Source organism: Rattus norvegicus, chromosome 10 (assembly GCF_036323735.1).
Source record: "Rattus norvegicus strain BN/NHsdMcwi chromosome 10, GRCr8, whole genome shotgun sequence".
In the NCBI taxonomy this organism is placed as follows: Eukaryota; Metazoa; Chordata; class Mammalia; order Rodentia; family Muridae; genus Rattus; species Rattus norvegicus.
This window is the reverse complement of record NC_086028.1, coordinates 34,927,820-34,945,631: the sequence shown is the minus strand read 5'-3', so window position 1 is coordinate 34,945,631 and position 17,812 is coordinate 34,927,820. Positions and strand designations below refer to the sequence as shown.

The following is a 17,812-nucleotide window of genomic DNA, read 5'->3' as shown; positions in this document are numbered from 1 at the left end:
GCACATGAGACTAGAGCTCCACCATGTAGCCACTCCTCAGGTCTCCTCCTTCTTGACGGGGAGATCTATGTAGCCCTGACTAGCCTGGAATCTGCTGCACAGACCAGGCTGGCCTCAGACTCACAGGGATCTGCCTGCTTCTGCCTTGAGTGCTGGCATGAGCCATCTGCTCTTGTTTTTTGAGTTACATAAAAAAGAATTGAGATCCAAGCCCTTCGTCAGAAATGTTCTGAAATGTTTTCAAGAGAAGCTTTTCATTTTAATGACATAAATTTTGAAGAGCAAGCTCCAAATTTTGGTAAAATCCCATTTATTGACTTTTCCTCCTCTCTTTCTTTCCTTCTTTCCTTCTTTCTTTCTTTCCTTCTCTCTGTCTATCTCTCTTTCTTTTTGTCTTTTCCCCCTTTCTTAGCCTGCACTTTTGTGTCAGATTAAGGAAATCTTCACCAATTTCAAGGTTATTGAGATTCTTCCCCTATGATGTCATTGAGAAAGACATCCAACATCTTATAATGTTTGAAGTGGTAGGGATTAAGGTTGAAGTTCCATTTTATATACAGTGTCTTACTGTCACGGCTGACAAATGCTTCAGCAGCTTAGAGAACGGCAGCTCACAACCCGGTACCTCCAGCTGCAGGAGACCGGGTGCCCTCTTTTGTCCTCTTTGGGACCTGCATGCACACGGTGCAGGGGCACAGATGCAAGCGAACTACACATACACATAAAATTAAAAAAATATCGTATTTTAAAAACCAGACCAAATTCAAAGATACTTACTGACTGTACAAAGTGGCCCTCTTAGCATCAGGTCCCAGACAGAAAGTGAGTTACATGTTTTCTGACAACTGAATCTTGGTTTCCAGTTCAACCTGTATAATCTAACAGTACTAAGTAGTACAGCACGTTTCAAAGTGCTAAGTCTGAACGCTTTCTGTTCTGCAGGAAGAGCTAAAGCCATCAGAAGCTCGGATGAGTCAATGTTTTCCGTTAGGATCAGCTGAGACCATTTGACCTGCCCACCTCCCTGGCTGGTCAGGATGGGGCTCAGTGGTAGAGCGCCAGATTATTATGCTAAAGCTCTGCGTTCAAACTTTAGCACTTAGTAAGAGTAGAAACTTGGGGCTGGAGAGATGGCTCAATGGTTAAGAGCACTGACTGCTCTTCCAGAGGTCCTGAGTTCAAATCCCAGCAACCACATGGTGGCTTACAACCATCTGTGATGGGATTTAATGCCCTCTTCTGGTGTGTCTGAAGACAGCAACAGTGTACACATAATAAATAAATGAATACATCTAAAAAAATAAGAATAGAAACTAAGAATGTCCACAATTCGTTCACTAACCTGTATCTGTTAACTAGCTTCACTGAAAGCACACACACACACACACACACACACACACACACACACACACACACACATTTGGTATGAGGCTGCTTTTGTCAAGGAAGTAAAGAGTGTCCGTGAACCCTTTCTTGGTTTTGCTGCTGTTGTTATTGGCTACATGATATTATTAGGAAATGTGTGAATCTCTGAATTCCCACAGACGGCACACCCCTGGCCTCGGAAGCCGAATGCTACTGTAAGTTCCAGTGCCCTGCGAGTCCTCTTGGGGCTCTCTAGCATGATCGCCTCTCCCTTCTCCTTGGGGAGGACCACGTCCAGACTCTTCCTTGTATCTTACAGGGATACCCTGCTAGCCCTGGCCATCTTTATACTGAGTGAATCTTTAGTGATGGATATTTATTTCAGGAATCTTTTCTCAACATAGTATATTCTGATAATTTTCTAATTGTGGTGTGGATCAACTTATCTATCACTTGGTGTGTCCTTTTTTACATTTTTATTCATTTATTTTTTTGAGACAGGCTCTTTCCACATAGCCCTGACTGTCCTGGAACTTTACTGTGTAGACCAGATTGGCCTCAAACTTACAGAGATCTGTCTGCCTTTGCTTCCTGAATGTGTATACTAAAGCCATTCACTACCATGTCCGTCTTGGTTTGTGTGTGTGTGTGTGTGTGTGTGTGTGTGTGTGTGTTTTAAAAAAAAGATTCATATTTATGAGTACACTGTAGCTGTCTTCAGACACACTAGAAGAGGGTATTAAATCTCATCACAGATGGTTGTGAGCCACCATGTGGTTGCTGGGAATTGAACTCAGTACCTCTGGAAGAGCAGTCAGTGCTTTTAACCATTGAACCATCTCTCCAGCACTCAATTTGTGCCTTGTTTAAAAAAAAAAGTCACAATTAATTCTTTGCTTCTTTGCCAAAAGCCAAAGTTTTGAAGATACTCAATTTTACTTTCCAGAAGCTTCATTTTTTATTTAGCCTTTCATATTTAGGCCCAAATTTTCAAGTATGGCAGGACTTTTGATTCTTTTTTCACCTGTGCAGACATGGTACCGTCCTTCGCCATCGCCTCTTTCTGCAAAGTGTCCCTAGATGCAGTGTTTGAGAGTTAACTCTGTGATGCTCCTAGTCTGTCCTTGAGTTAGCACTGCATGGGCTTAACTGTTCTTGGTTTATGCAGTCTCTGTAAGTCTTCTGCCTATCTGCCCCTACGGTCTTGCTATTCTTGCCCTTTTCATTTCCACATAAATTCTAGAATTTAGCAAATTTTAAAAATTATGCCTTTTCACACTTGCCTCCTAGAATATTACAGAATCTTCAGGGGATCTGTAGATTAATATGAGATAATACTGAGTTTATCCATCCTCCAACTTGTGAAATTCCTTTTATGAGATCACCTCAAATGTCTTAGCAGTGCATGGTAGCGCTCTGTATAGAAGCCCCACATCTCTTTCAGAGTTTTTCCTTCACAGGCTGTCTACTTGATACTCTTGTAAGCAGTATCATTTTGAAAATTTAATTTTAATTGCTTATTGTTGGTGTTTTGTTTTTGTTTTTGTTGTTTTTTTTAAAAGACAGGATCTTGCTGACTGGGTCCAGAGCTGCCGGGTCAGATGGCCCTCCCCCCTCAGCCTGTGTAGCTGGTTCATGCCACTGGGCCTGGCTTGATACCGCAATGTGTGACTGATTCTGCTAAATTTGCTTATTCATTTTAAGAGCTGGTTTGTAGGCTCCAAGGATTTTCTAAGTTGTCTGTGGACAGTGGTAGTTTTAGTTCTTACTTTTTACTTATACCTTTCATTTCTTTTTCTTGCCTTGCTGTAGTAGCTAACACTGCTGATGGTGTGGTAGATTTCATAGTCAGTATGCTTCTTTCCACGCTTGTGGTCAAGATCTGGCATCAGTGATAGACGTTGTCTGAGTAAGTTGCCATATGCTATGTAAGCTCAGGGAAAAACTGGCTCTGGAGGTGGGGCTGCCACACACCCCGCCCCCTTGTCCAGCACAAAGAATAAGACTCAGTTACAGTTTATCCCGGGATTCAAGAGCGCCAGACGTGGGAAGAACTGACTGAAAGTCTCATGGAGGAGAGGACACTTTGCCTGGGACCATCTTCATTGGTTGGACACTCAGATGGACTCTTTGGTGCCTAGGTTTTCCAGTCAGCCTGTTGGACAGTAGAAGTGTCAGATCTAACACTCTACTGTCTTTCTGATGTACACTGCTTGTTTCTTTCCCTCAGTCTTCCTGTATATCCTATACACTCTTTTGGAATGGAAGTCATGGGTTTGTGGTTCATTCTCTTTATGAAACAGCATGGAATTCTAGCAATTTTTTTTCTCCTATAATTATTAAGATAAAAACACAACCTTCCACTCCCCTCCCCCTGCTCGTCAATTAGTTCAAACATACTCATTTTCAAAGAAACAAACCCAAAGATGGCCAGGGCCAGGTCTGTAGTACATGGCTGTAATCACAGCACTTGGGAGGCTGAGACAGGGATGTCCTAAATTCAAAGCAAGCCAGGAATATCAACAGAACCTGTCTCAGAAGAAACACAGACATACACACTTAGACACACATGCAGTTACACACACACACACATACCAACAAACTCGTTTTTTTAAAAATTAATTTATTTTATATATGTGAGTACCCTGTAGCTGTCTTCAGACACACCAGAAGAGGATGCCAAGATCCCATTACAGATGGTTGTGAGCCACCATGTGGTTGCTGGGATTTGAACTCAGGACCTCCGGAAGAGCAGCCAGTGCTCTTAACCACTGAGCCATCTCTCCAGCCCACCAATAAACTCTTAGGTTTTCCTACTTACATGCTATCAAGATTCTTTCCCCTAGTATTTTGTTTAAAACCCCTGTATCTTTGGAGCTGGGACTCCAAGCTAGAACTTTAGTTCTAGGGGATCCAATGGCTTCTTCTGTCCACTTGGGCACCAGGTATGCAGGCAAAGCACCCATATATATGCAGAGAGAACAAAACCAAAACCAAAATATTCACATCTATATTTGCAAAATAACCTACCTCTCCTTTCTTTCCCTTTCAACTGTAGTTAATTAGTACCGATGATATGTGGATCACAGAAAGGAAGTTTCTACCTTTTCTACTCTTCCTTAAGTGTCACAAAGAATTCTCCAGTAGAAGCCCCTAGATTAATGATTCTCAACCTGGGGTTCGTGACCTCTTTGAGGGGTCAAATGAGCCTTTCACAGAGGTTGCCTACCACCATTGGGAAACACAGATATTTACGTTACAGTTCATAACAGTAGCATAGTTAGTTACGAAGTAGCAAGTTTATGTAAGGTTGAAGAACTGCAGTAAAGTTTTGCATTAGGAAGGTTGAGAACCACCACTCTGGATCTTAGGGTGTTGAGGAATGATTTTAACTTATAGGTTTAATGCATTACTTAGATGTTGGTGAATTTAATTTCCTATTTCTCATAGCAATTTTGAATTGGGAGACATTTTATCAACATTTAATCTTCAGCATTTACTGACAAAATTCTAGTATTTTTATCATTACTTTAAAATTTTTTATTTTGTACTAATGTGTTTGGGTCTGTATGTGTGTATGCCACATTGAGTGCAGATGCCCAAAGAGGCGAGAGATGGCACTGACTTCCTGAAGTTGGAGTTACAGGCAGTTGTGAGGCACCTGACATGGTTACTGGGAACTGAACTTAGGTCCTCTGGATGAACAGGAAGTGCTTTTAGCTGCTGCTCCAGCCCCCATGGCTACTTTTAAAATTTTGAGACAAAAAGTACTAGCAGCATTTGGTATCTTCATCGTTTAGAAACATTAGTACATCTTGAGCACTTTCACATATGTTATTGTGAAGGGCGTCTCTAGGGCTTTTCAACCTGCAAGCCTGAAATGCTAAAGCCACCAAACAGCTCTCCATTCCCCTCCCCAGGACTGATCTCACTGTTCTCTCTCCGGTCTTTCTTTGTAGTTCCTAATGTGCGCACTCTCTAGTCATATGTTTTCATTCTTAGTATTGGGTATTGGTGCCTCCTTGATCAGGAAATGGCGTTAATTTCATTATCTTTTTAAAGGAATGCCTTTGTGCTTGATTTGTTCATTTTTCTCCATTCCTGACAGTTCATTGAGTTCAGTTTGCTGTTCTTGAGAGAAATGCCTAGAGCACTGGCTTCTAGCCTCTCTAAACTCAGGGTCATAGATTTCTAACATAAAAAGGGGCATCATACAGGTTTTAAGACATTTTTAGTATTTTAATCATCACTTAAAATTACACACTATTACCCTTTCTATTCTCTATTTTCTCCTGAATTTCTATTTGTAATTATTTTCCTTATGTGTAAGGATATTCTGTTTTTGATGAGGTCTCAACTATGTAGCCAAGGATCCTCCTACCTCAGCTTCCCAAACGCTGGTTCCCTACTCCACTTTGCCTAACTCAGCCTAAGTCATAACTATTTCTACACTAGAAAGTCTAGTGACCTAGTAACGATCACTTCTGAGACCATCAAAAACTTAATTGCATTTCAACAGCTTTCCAGGGTCTTTAGATGAAGTGGATCCAAGGTTGTTATCCTGTCTTTTTATGAAACAAAAACAAAAAACAAACAAACAAACAAACAGACAAAAAAACTACCACAAAGTGAAGGCAGCGGTGCCCAGCGGTATCCAATAAGCCCACTAAATAACTCGGATTTGATAAAATTTAAGAATTAGTTTGGAAAGGCTGGAGAGTATAATCAGTTGATAAGTGCTGAACTAGCATGCACAAAGCCCTGGGTTTGAGCACCATCCCTGGGAGAAAGAGGACAAGAAGTTTAGGACTTCAAGCTCACCCTTCTCTACCTGTCAAAGTTGAGGCTAACTTGGACTACTGGAGGCCTTGTCTTAAAACAACAAAAACAGCCCTCAAACTCTTCACTGTGGGAACCTGTGTTCTAAAATTTAACAGTGGCTTACAAATCTATTGTCTTGAATATTATTTTAAAAAACTAAATAAACAATGTTCAAAATCTGCTCTGATTCTCACATTAAAAAGGCTTGGATACTGGTACAGGCCCTATTTCCAGGTCAGGTGATGGTTCATGATCATAGGTGAAGGCTGTTTTGTCACTGTGTCTTAGGCTTCATGGTTACTGCATGGGTGGAAAGCAGCACCGCTAGGATTTCCACAGAAACCTTTCCTCATATAAAGCAGTGGGAGGTGAGAGTGAGCCTTCTAAGCACTGGCTATGCATTCTCCCTGAAAGAGGGCCCTCTTGTTCTTCCGTGGTGAACAGCTCAGCCTACCCACTGTTCAGTTTGTGAACAGGAAGGAAGGAAATGAAGATGAGCTGTAAGACCTCAGTGGCCAGAGTCTTTCCTGGGCTGAATATGCCTGACAAGGCTTTCCCCTTTTCAATATCAGGAAAGACTTTGCAGGATCAGCTCTTTTTTTTTTTTTTTTTAAATAAAGATAGGAAATGCAGAAACTACTAAGCCAGGCACCTTCACTAACACAAATTTTCAAATCTTCCAAGCCCTATATGCTGCTACGGTAACCTTTACTCATTGGTGAGGAGACTGAGGCTAGATGAAGCTCAGTGAGTCAGGCAAGGGTCTCATGCTTGTCTGCTACACATTCTAATGCAGACCGAGTCAACATAAAACAGACAGGTCAGCTTTAGGCCCAGGTGAAACTCTCAGGACAGACGGTGAAGATTCCGTTTACTTTGTCCAAAGCTTAAGCCTGCCTGGACACGAGCCTAATGCCACAGGCTTCTGTTGCTTGTCCTTATTTCCAAATGAAAGAGGGTCCCAGACCAAAGCTGAGCTGCAGCACTTGCAAGAGTAAGTAGAGGGAGGGAGTAGACAATGGCAGGTTCAGTGTTTGAGTTGTCTGGTGCTGTTAAATTCAATTCTTAAACTCTGGATAAGGAATTTACTATAGCAAACCCAAACAACTGGTAAGGAAGTACGTTAAGGACACTTTGGAATCTTTTCTCTGCTATTTAAAAAGCCTAAAGCTAGAACTTTGCTGGCCAAAAGGAAACAGGCTTGCTTCTCCAGGCTTCGTGGCTGCAGCTGCCTTACCAAGACACACTTACCAACTCTGGGTCCACTGGTGCCAGGGCTTCCCTGACACAAAGTATTCTTTTTTTTTTGTTGTTCTTTTTTTTGGAGCTGGGGACCGAACCCAGGGCCTTGCGCTTCCTAGGCAAGCGCTCTACCACTGAGCTAAATCCCCAACCCCGACACAAAGTATTCTTACAAACATTCATTTTTTTGTAAAAAAAAAAACAAAAAACAAAAAAAGACTAAAGTAAAAACGTATGCTTTACCTATTACAAAAACTTCCCCAAGGATTTAGAGCTGAAATACCTGACTTAGCCTAAATATGCTCACATTCTAAGGTTTAAAATACTAAGTGAACAAAAGCATTCGATTTTATATATTAACTAAATCATATCATGCATATCATGTCGACAAAAAGTAAACAATTTCATTCTGATGCTAATTCTGTACGGTGCCCAATGTACAACACACACACCCACACGCACACACACCCACTCCACTACTTTCTTGGTTACTGAGATCGTGGTTAGAACATGAAAACCTGATGTCACTTAAATATCAAAGATACAAAATACCACATTCTTAGCTCAGTTACTGATGACCTGCATTTCCAGTCTCAACCTATACATTTATTCCTTTTTATCTTTTAGTTCTTGCAAATTTAACAGTACTTATTTTTAGAGATGCAGTATGGGATGCTAAAGACTTAGAATCTGTGCAGAGAGGACATACATCGACCTAGCAGAAGCAGCGACACTGATGTTTGAGCTCATCCATCTTCTGACGACTGTTGTGAAAGAAAACAGCTGATCACAAATGAGAAGAAAGAGCAGAGGCAGAGGCTCTTTGATTTCACTGGGATAAAATGAGGTGGCAGGGACTCTACTTCTAACTCTCCAAAGTGTACTGAGGAAGACAGCAGGTCCACAAACTCTTCTGTTGGAGAACAAGGTCAGCTGACAGCTGTGCCACCAAGAGGGCCCTTGAACCAGCGAAGCTCACTGTGTGGGAACGTAAAGAGCAAACTGTGTGGCTGAAGCATTTCTCCAATTCCATATGCATGACAGAAGAACCCAATGTGCACGGGTAAAACCTAATCGGATCAAAGGGAGAAGCAGAGGATTTCACAACAGTAGGTGAAGAGTCAATGCTCACCTTCTGCAGCAGGCAGAACAGACAGACGAGAAGCATTAACTAACTAGACACAACAGACACCCACACAGCCCTGCGCTTAGTAACAGCAGAATCCTCCCAGGTGCGCACTGAGCGCCCCCTGCCTCAGATGCGATGCTCGAGTAAAGAAGCCTTGGTACATTAAGCAGGGTAAAGGTCACAGGTCCACCTACTCCCACCAACATATCTGGAAGAATTTGAAATGAAACTGGAAATCTGTAACAGATTGGGAAAATCTATAAATATGCAGGGTTTAAAGAATATAACTGCTAAATAATCAGTGTGTCAAAGAAATCGCAGGGGAAAGAAGAAATTCGCAAATAGAAATAAATATGGTTAGGAGAAGTAGAACTTGGAGGGTCTGGCTACAAACTTGTATACTTTAAACAGAAGTGAAACATGCACAATCCTGCCTACGGAGGCCACTGAGAGTGAGGGTTACTGGGCTCGTGAGTTCTAGGTTAGCCTGGTACATACGGACTGTTTCCATACAAAACAACAAACCTAAAATACCAAAAACTCCCTGAAGACTTCAGATCAACAACCTAATTTTTCACTCTAACCGAGGGAAACAAGCCAGGTGTGTGGTGCACATCTGTAGTTGAACATTTGGAGGCAGAGGCAGGTGTGAGTTCAGCCTGGTCACATTTACAGTGCCAGGACGATCAGAGCCACGTGAGAGGGTGAGAGGTCAAGTGGGTGGGCGAGCAAGTGGGCCCCAACCAGTGTAGGAGCACACGACTGTTGTGGGAACACTAGAGAAACTCAAAACTCTCTAGGAGGAAGAGCCTGGACCATGCAGGTTCTCAGCATCTGAATTACATCCGCCCTTGCACTCTTTCCAAACACAGAGGTCAGAACATCAGCGTTCCAATGATGCCAACGTAGGGGAAAAACAGACGAGGAAATGTTAGCCATCGATCTCTTATAAACTGAACTCGTATCAGAAAATCCTAGCTAACTGGGTCCAGCAGCTTAAAATGACTCCATGAGTGAGATTGCTCCTGGACTGTGGGCTGGTTCAGTAGATGGAAAAAGTGTTATTGTTGGGATTTGCATGGGCTGGGGACAGCACTTGGGAGAATTGTAGGTCTGAGGTCATTCTGAACTGCATAGCCAAATCCTGTTTCAGAAAACCAACATCATAGACTACGTTAATATAGGACAAATTGTCACGAGATCACTGCAGTAGTCACAGGGAAAAGTTGACACAATCTAAAAGTCCCGTGGTAGAAACAGCCCATAACCTAGGGATATATTACTTTTTCGAGTTGATGGACAGTAAGTATAAAATCCTATAGCTAACTTTCCACTGATGATGACAAACTGAAATCTCCCTTCTCCCACCAAGATTGCAACACAACATGAAAATCAGTTCACATCCTTTGTGTTCACTGTCCACCCACGGATGAACAAGCAGGAAAGTAACAGACTACCAAAGACACAAAAGACCTCTCTACTCAAATGACATGATCCTGTACATACAAAGTCCTAAAGGACACTAAAGATTAGTTAAATTCAGCAAATCTGCAAAAACGGCTTGCAAAGATAAATCACCTTTCTATCGGAATGAAGAATTGCTACATGATACGACACAGATGTAAAAGGCTGCACACTGTAAGACTATATGCATATGAAGTGCTCAGGAGGGTACAGAGAAACACGGGGTTTTACAGTTCCCAGGGCTGGCATGACTGGGAGGTTCTGTCAGTGGGTGTGAGGTTTCCTTGTGGAGTGATGAACTTTTTTGGAATTAAGAGACCTGTGAAGACCCACAGAAATATGACAGTTCAGAGACCTTAATGTAAAAGGCCAAGAATTGACTACTCTATAGTTTACAAATATTGACCATACTTCAAACATGCAATAGGACAAAATAGCCCAACCTTTTCTTCAATAAGGCAAAAATATTTCATTTGCACATGTTAAAATGGCTCTTGGATAATTCTTTTGTGTTTACTTTTTAAAAATATGTACTATACACACTAAGTGAAAGGAGTATCTTGGTTTGCCAGTCCTAATAACTCATTCCTTCATCCCACAATTTATTGAGCACTTACTACATACAAAGCACACTCCCAGGTGTGTGTGGGAGATACACCTAAACGTTCTCGGTTCTGAAGCTAATGTCCTAGGAACACAGACAAAGGAAGGAGAGGTTACCAGGTGAATAGGCGTCCTTGAAAATAAAAGAGTAAATCAGCTGGGCACTGAGGGGCAGTGCCACACAGGATGTCCCTGCTCTGCCATGCCAGTCAGGCACATAAGGAGTCCATGGTAAAGACCATCAGCCATACTGTCCCTACCCTCTTATGGAGTCATGTATCAAAATCAGCCTCTGAAACACACACTGGCGAAGGATACTTAGCAACACGGTACTTTTATTTTATTATTTATTTATTTTAATACAAAGCTTTGGCATTAGCAATTTTATGAAAAAATAAAATGTACTAAAAATAAACGCTTGTGTGGCATGATTGGTAAATGATGCACAAAAATAGGTTCTTTTTTCCTTCAAGGCAATCAGTCAGAAAGCAGTGTTTTCCTTCTTCAAAACCATTCTACCCTATGGAATAAAAGGGAAAACAGAGGTCATTAATTAGTTAAAGGGAGGTTGTCAACATTCTAAAACAACAGATGTGATCCTAACTGCAGGATGGCCTGGGACTGTCCCCAGTCCCTAGTATTTGTCAGAGACCAGTAGTTTCTCACTAGTAGTTAAGCAGCTTGTTCTTTCAAAGTGTTTTGATATTCCCAGAGTGAATACAGGGAGAAGATGGGCTAACAGTGCCCGTTTTTCACACAGGGATAGTGCTATCCACGCTGGGTTTGTGGCTGCCTTGGTTGAGCATGCTCCTCTTATCACCCTGGACTACTATGGCTTATTTGGAAGAGCTAAAGAGCAGACTGCAGGGATATGTGGCGCTGTTTCAGACTTGCTCAGATTTTGGTGCATGGCATATGACCTTAGAGCCTCTATTAACAGGAGCTGAAAAGTGCCTGCAGTCCTCTGGAAGTTCCCTGGTGCCCCAGGACCCTGTTTGTCCTTTGCAGCCCCTGACACTATCTAGCTTCCTGGCCCTTTGTACTTGACTTATTCCCTAAGCAAGGCCTCCCTGCCACCATATCTGGCTCATTTGTACTGTCCCAAATCTGAGCTTTCCCCTGTGCTGAGGATCCATGCTTCAAACCATTAGACCTGTGGCTGTCATACAACTCTGCAGGGCCTCTTCATTTCTTCTCCACTGTGATCCCACTTTATCTTTCAGCCTCCATATGTACCTTCAAATTTACAGCCACCATGGAAAGCCTTAAGACACTCCCAAGCACTACCACCTCCAGTGGAAGCATCAGACCACACACTCCTGAACCTGCTTTGCCTCCCCTCACTTTGCTCCTCCCTCCAGCGAGGCTCCTCTGCAAAGGCAGCAGCACTCTTGGGTGTGCCCCAAAGTGCACAGTGCCCCCTCCCTAGCTCCTTTCTGCTTCTTTCTTTACTTCTAACTCTGCAGAAAGGGCCAGGTCTCTAAGCTCACCCCTGATCCCATGAGGCTGGTGCCTAGCGTGCACTGGGATGTGGGATTGAAATGAGCAAGGGAGCTAGCCAACGCTTTCTGGATAAGGCTCTGATGTGAACAATGGTCACTTGTCATAAGTGCCCCTGCTCATCTGTCGTAGGCCCCACGGAGGGTACCACATCTTCCTTGTAGTAATCTCAGAAAAACTGGGCCTTATGATACAGGAGGGCTTTTCAGGAACACCTCAACATTAGGTAGGCGCTCTGGGAAAAAGGAAAATGGCTACTGCCAAAGACCAACAGAACTAATGCTTTCTTCGTACTCTTCTTCTGAACCATCTTCTCAGAAACTACACTTTCTTCTCTGGTCACAACTGCATCCCTCACTGTTCTTTGGAGCAGTCAGGGCCAAGTAGTGTAAAGAAAGGAGCTGGGATCAGAGGCACAGGCCTGAATCCCACTGTCCTCCTCTGTGGTTAAAGCCTCACACTCAGATTGGTTATAGAGAATCAATATGACAAGAAGACTTATTGCCCACACACACCTCAGAAAGTAGCATTAAATCTTTGTGTTCACAAGAAAGGTATTCACGGTAACATAAAAAACACAGATGGATGCTGGTCTGACCAAGAGCATTTGGCTGAAAAAGTAGACATCTAAAATTCTTGACAAGTGTTTCTCAAACTGCTCCTGAGGTCAGTTTAGAGCTTGTATTGACAGGGAAATAAAGCACAAGACAGTTTACATCACAGGATGTGGGAGGCAGTAAAAGCCACCTTTGTGAACTTTTGTTTTTAGTCATGTAAGAGGGAGTACTACTAGGTCGCAAGGTAAAACAGCTTTCACTCTGGGAGACGGCAAAAAAGATGTCTGGTAACTTTGCTTTTGAAATTCAGTCTTGTAAATGGGAACTAGAAAGCAGCCCGATCCTTGTCACATAGGCTGATCCTGCCCAGCGGCATGTGACTCAAAGGGTGACTGACCTGCCTTAAAGCCCTAGACTGTAGGTTCTGGGTGAAGCGCCAGGCAACAACTGGCAAATCCATTAGCTTACCAGTTGTCCAGCTCTGCCTGATACAAAGTTATCTGCTTCCACTAAATCCATTTCTATGTGGTGTCTCAAGGCTCTAGAACTATAGTGAACACTGCCCTCTTCTTCACTAGCTGTACAGTGTGAAACCTCGGTGCACACAGAGGGGCACACATCCACAGCAACCCTTCTCTTCTCTACCAGTCCTTGAGACCCTGCAAGACATCTAATGCCTCCATTCTCAGGGCCTTCTATACATCAACACTCTGCTCATCTATCAATGTTCTTTTCAAACAGAAGCCTAATGACTTGGCTGTGGTGATACAGTCCACGTCTTGGCTGTAAAGTTATAGAAAAAGGCAAAATGAGAATGTAGATTTTAAAAAAAAATCACAAATGAATTATAAAATTGTTTAAAAAAACCTTTTATCTGGAATAAAATCATTTAGAAATTTCAACAAACCTGTTAGAAAGACATTGGCAGAGTGACAATAAATGGTCTTAAAAAAAAAAAAACCCAAAAACCAAGTAGCTTATGCTTGCAAAAACAAACCTCAAGTTACAGAAGCTCACAACGGAGAGTAAAATATTATCCTAAACATAGAACCTAAGGTACTCACCACCAGTATTTTGGTGACTATCTTTTTATGTACCCTCAGGTGTGTACACACATGTGCACATGCACACACACACTCATTCAATTTTTTCTCTAAATGGGATTATGAACACTGTCCTTTAGGATGGTTTGAAGGCAAAGAAGTAACAGTCAAATGAACCATTGCAAATCACCCATCTACAAAGGGTAATGGGAGAAGGGTTGACTAAGACATGGCTATGAAGACCCGTGACTTAGGTTTATGCATGCAACTGAAGCTTATGACCAGGGACTTGGGCTCCTTCAGTGTCCTCTAAAGTATCTGATGTACAGACTAGCATCTGGGAAGACTCTGAGTGAGAGGACTACTGAATTGTCTAGTAATTCTAGACAAGTGCCCAGAGCACCACTATCTACTTATTACTTGTACAGGTTGTTACTTAGAGTTGAATTCTTTAAAATATTTAATTAGATTTATGTGCAGAAGTACGTGTGTGTGTGTGTGTGTGTGTGTGTGTGTGTAAAATGGCATGTGTGTGGAGGTGAGAGGACAACTTGCAGAAACCTTCTTTTTGTTTCTTCCATGAGGTAGATTCTGTGAGTGAACTCAAGTCAGGCTTGGCAGCAAGCGCCTTTACCCACTGAATCATCTCACCGGCCCCCTCACTGGTAAAATCTTAAGAACTGGCCTTATATTATTATCTAGCTTGATTGGGAATAAGCAAGACAATTGGCTACAGACCAAACAATGACTTCACTTTAAATGAAAGTGTTTTTGAAATTATGGGCACCCACAGAGTTCCTATGCTCTGTATCTGATTTCATGGATAAAATTAAATTAATTGGCTTTATAAAGGTAAATGGTCGTGTCTTAATTTTTAAATTATATTTATCTATTTTTGTCTGTGTGTCTGTTTGTGTGCATGGTGTGTGTGTGTGTGTGTGTGTGTGTGTGTGTCTCTCTGTGTGTGTGTGTGTGTCTGTGTCTGATGGTGTTTGTATGTATGTGTGTTGGTCAGAGGAGAATTTGTAGAAGTTGGATTGAACTCAGGTCATCAGGCTTGGCAGCAAGTGGCTTCCCTGCTGAGCCTTCCCACTGGCCCCAGGTGGCCATCTTTTACACAAAACTATAGCAGAATCTCAGTGAAATTTGGTTAACATTTATTGAGCACTTATTACGAATGAGGCACTATACTAAGTCGAGAGCCCTATGATGTAGACTAATCATCTGTTTATTTTGATGATTAAAATAATCTTCAGAAAATTTAAATGCCCGTCTCACAACTGGAGAGGAGGAGCTGAGTGACACCAAATCTACGTGTCTGACTCTAGAGTAAGACACTATGTACTGACGTAGCATCAACAGAGGTAGCTAGCTGCTGACCAACCTAATACATAGGTGAAGAGCAGTCCTCTAAAGGGTGAAGAATGTCAGTGATCCACAACAGCCTCTCAATATGTATGGGGTCATGGGTGCCAGAAGGTATTTCCTGTATTTGTCAACAGATAAGATTAGAGGTAATAGTCAGCGGAAGTCAAAGTTTTTTTGTTTCCTCAGCTGAACAATATTAATTAATCCAAGAGACTGGTTATTGTTGGCAACTTAAAATGCTAGGTCTACTCCCTGACAGAGAGCACACGATGGGCAGCAGCAGCAATGTAGGCTTGAGTGAGTCCTGGCCCAGGGTTGCATCCATCTCTAAGGAGTCTGAATACTCCAGTAAAAGAAAGGACTGAATAGAAAATGGCAACATTTAAAATGAAGGCAAACAAGACCCTCCCAGTATCACACCACTGTGGATGCTACTTCTGGAAATCACTGCATCAGAATGACCAAGATGTTTCCCCTACGACAGCCCTCATACGAACATGCAGCTTCTGCCAACATTCCCAGCTCTGTACATTCCTCGGGGGGGCAGGGCCATCTCACCATTAAGAAGCCTGACTGATGTTCTTCCTCATGGAGGTCAAATTTGACTTTCTGTATCCTGTCATGGCCTCTGTCTGCCCTTTAAGAGACTGTCTGTTCTGATGCTTCTACTCCCAACTGTGTTCTGAGAGCTGTGGACTTCCTTCCCATTTCTTTCCTGTCCTTGATCACAGGCAAAGGTTTCAGTGTTCTCCTGGTAAAGTCCTATGAGCACACACCGAGTGGAGTTATTCCTCTCAATGCTGAGGCCACTGACAGCCTTCACATACGAAGACTGTTCTGTTTCCTGGCATCTGCATGACGCCGTGGATCCAGCGTGCACTAAAGAGAGCCTCCAGAGCTTTGCTCGTGTATGCTGGTCTTACTGAACAATGTGAACTCCCATTCTGTGTGACTAAAATAGATTCTCATGAAATAAATTATTTTGCTAATTTTGATCCCATTGGGATCAGCATGAAACAGGTGGGAAGCTAAGTCTCACCACCTTTATAAAAACTACATGTTTTCTTGGGATCATCTGGCACATGCAATCCAAAAAACGATTTGTTACTTACTCATTAGCATTCAAGCTAGCTGTGGCTCTGATGATCATGTAGCAGAGTGTGAGAGCACTGAGGAGGCCAAAACTGGCAATAATAAACCATTCTTCTGTTGACAAAGGAAAGGGAGGAAATCACTCTGGGGAGAAGGTTTAAGTCAAATCGATGTCAACACTTCCCTCAAATACGAAGCAGACGTCAACGGAGGTGTAAGCCAAGGCTGGCTCAAGGAAGTCAAGCAGGAGGAAGTTTGCCAGAAAGCTACTAACTAGAGAAGGTTAGTGGAAGTACTGGGAAAAGCTGCAAGGAGAAAGGAAAGCATGGCTCAACCATCTCTTTCAGTGTAGATCCAGAGGTACACGAGGGGTCTGGCCACCAAGAGGCACAGGGAAGTGATGCAGGAGGACTGTACATGGACACATGCCACTGCAAACTTAGAGGACAGAGCAACCATACTTAGAACCATTTCCAAATTTCCTTCTGCTATTTCTGCATGATTCTAATGCTCGGTCTTAGATAAGGGTTAGGAACGAAGAGTGGGTTCTCAGAAGTCTTGTGGGTACACTAAGCAGAAAGCTACCCCTCCAAGACACTCATGTCTCCTTGTTTTCTCTTACTTGGAATTTTCACATTAAAAAGACACATCACAGTTGTGTCAACAAAATAGGTTCACAACTCCTGCTGGGAATGGGAAACAAAGCTGTCTATTTGCCTTTGTAGAGAAGTAGGAAGGCTGGTGATGGAGAAGGTACTTGGCTCATCTGAGAGCTGAAACTCTAGTGTGTACAAGTCAAAATCAATGTCATGCATGCCTGGGGAGGCTGGAGACTAACCTGGGGCCTTAGAACCAATCCAAAATCTTAACTATAAAACATTCCCACAACAAACTAAGTAGAGATAGCTTAACAAAGTAATTCTATAAAGTTCCTCTACATTTGTATCAAGGCACGACAAATGTTCATGTGCAAAACTGTGTCTAAAAGGAGAAGAAATCTTCATTTTAACATTTTAAAATTAAGTATACAAAATAATGGCTTTCATAAGACTTCATATATGTGACATGGGTACTTCTTCAGGAAATATTTTAAATTATGTGTAAGTGCGTCTGTAAGTATGTGCGTATGCATGGATGTGAGCACAGGTGCCCATGGAGTCCAGAAGGTGTGGGAGCGCCCTTGGAGCTGGAGTTACCAATGGTTGTGAGGCACCCATGTGGGTGCTGCAAACCAAACCTGGGTCCCTCTGGAAGAGTATGAACTGCTCCTTACTGTCCCACCTTGGGTATTTGTTAATCTGGGTTTCCTGAATCCTAACTGCGTAAACTGTGTGTGCACATGTGCGCGCTCTCTCTCTCTCTCTCTTTCTTTTTCTTCCTAGAAAAGGCGTAGGGAACTTGTTCTCTAGGCTCCCAGGATGCTGAGTTTGTTCCATGAGCTAATCTTTGCAGGCCTGATTGGTTTATATGATTAAAATTCCCAGTAAGCTCTTTTCATAGGACACTGCAACCACTGCTTCTTGGGTTACAGATTTCCACAGCATTAGATTTAAGCTTTTTATTGACATCAAGATGAACACTCAAGAGTCCTTGTAAAAATCACTGTTTTAACCTATGTATTTTTTTAA

General features: G+C 42.4%; 1 protein-coding gene across 4 annotated transcripts in view; it reads right to left on the bottom strand.

The window, feature by feature from the left end:
- Rnf130 (ring finger protein 130) overlaps positions 1–17,812 on the bottom strand; it is a 113,211-nt gene that overhangs the window by 11,499 nt on the left and 83,900 nt on the right. The window contains exons 8-9 of one of the 4 annotated variants that reach the window (NM_001037658.2): positions 16,205–16,298; positions 10,963–11,144 (exon numbers count right to left, since the gene is read on the bottom strand). The exons of 1 other annotated variant lie outside the window; for it this stretch is intronic. In NM_001037658.2, the coding sequence (NP_001032747.1) occupies positions 11,129–11,144; positions 16,205–16,298 (110 nt within the window). In that variant the 3' untranslated portion in view covers positions 10,963–11,128. Of the gene's footprint in view, positions 1–10,957; positions 15,211–16,204; positions 16,299–17,812 lie in introns of those variants that run through there. 2 more of the 4 variants (XM_039086812.2, XM_039086814.2) reach the window with 2 other exon arrangements.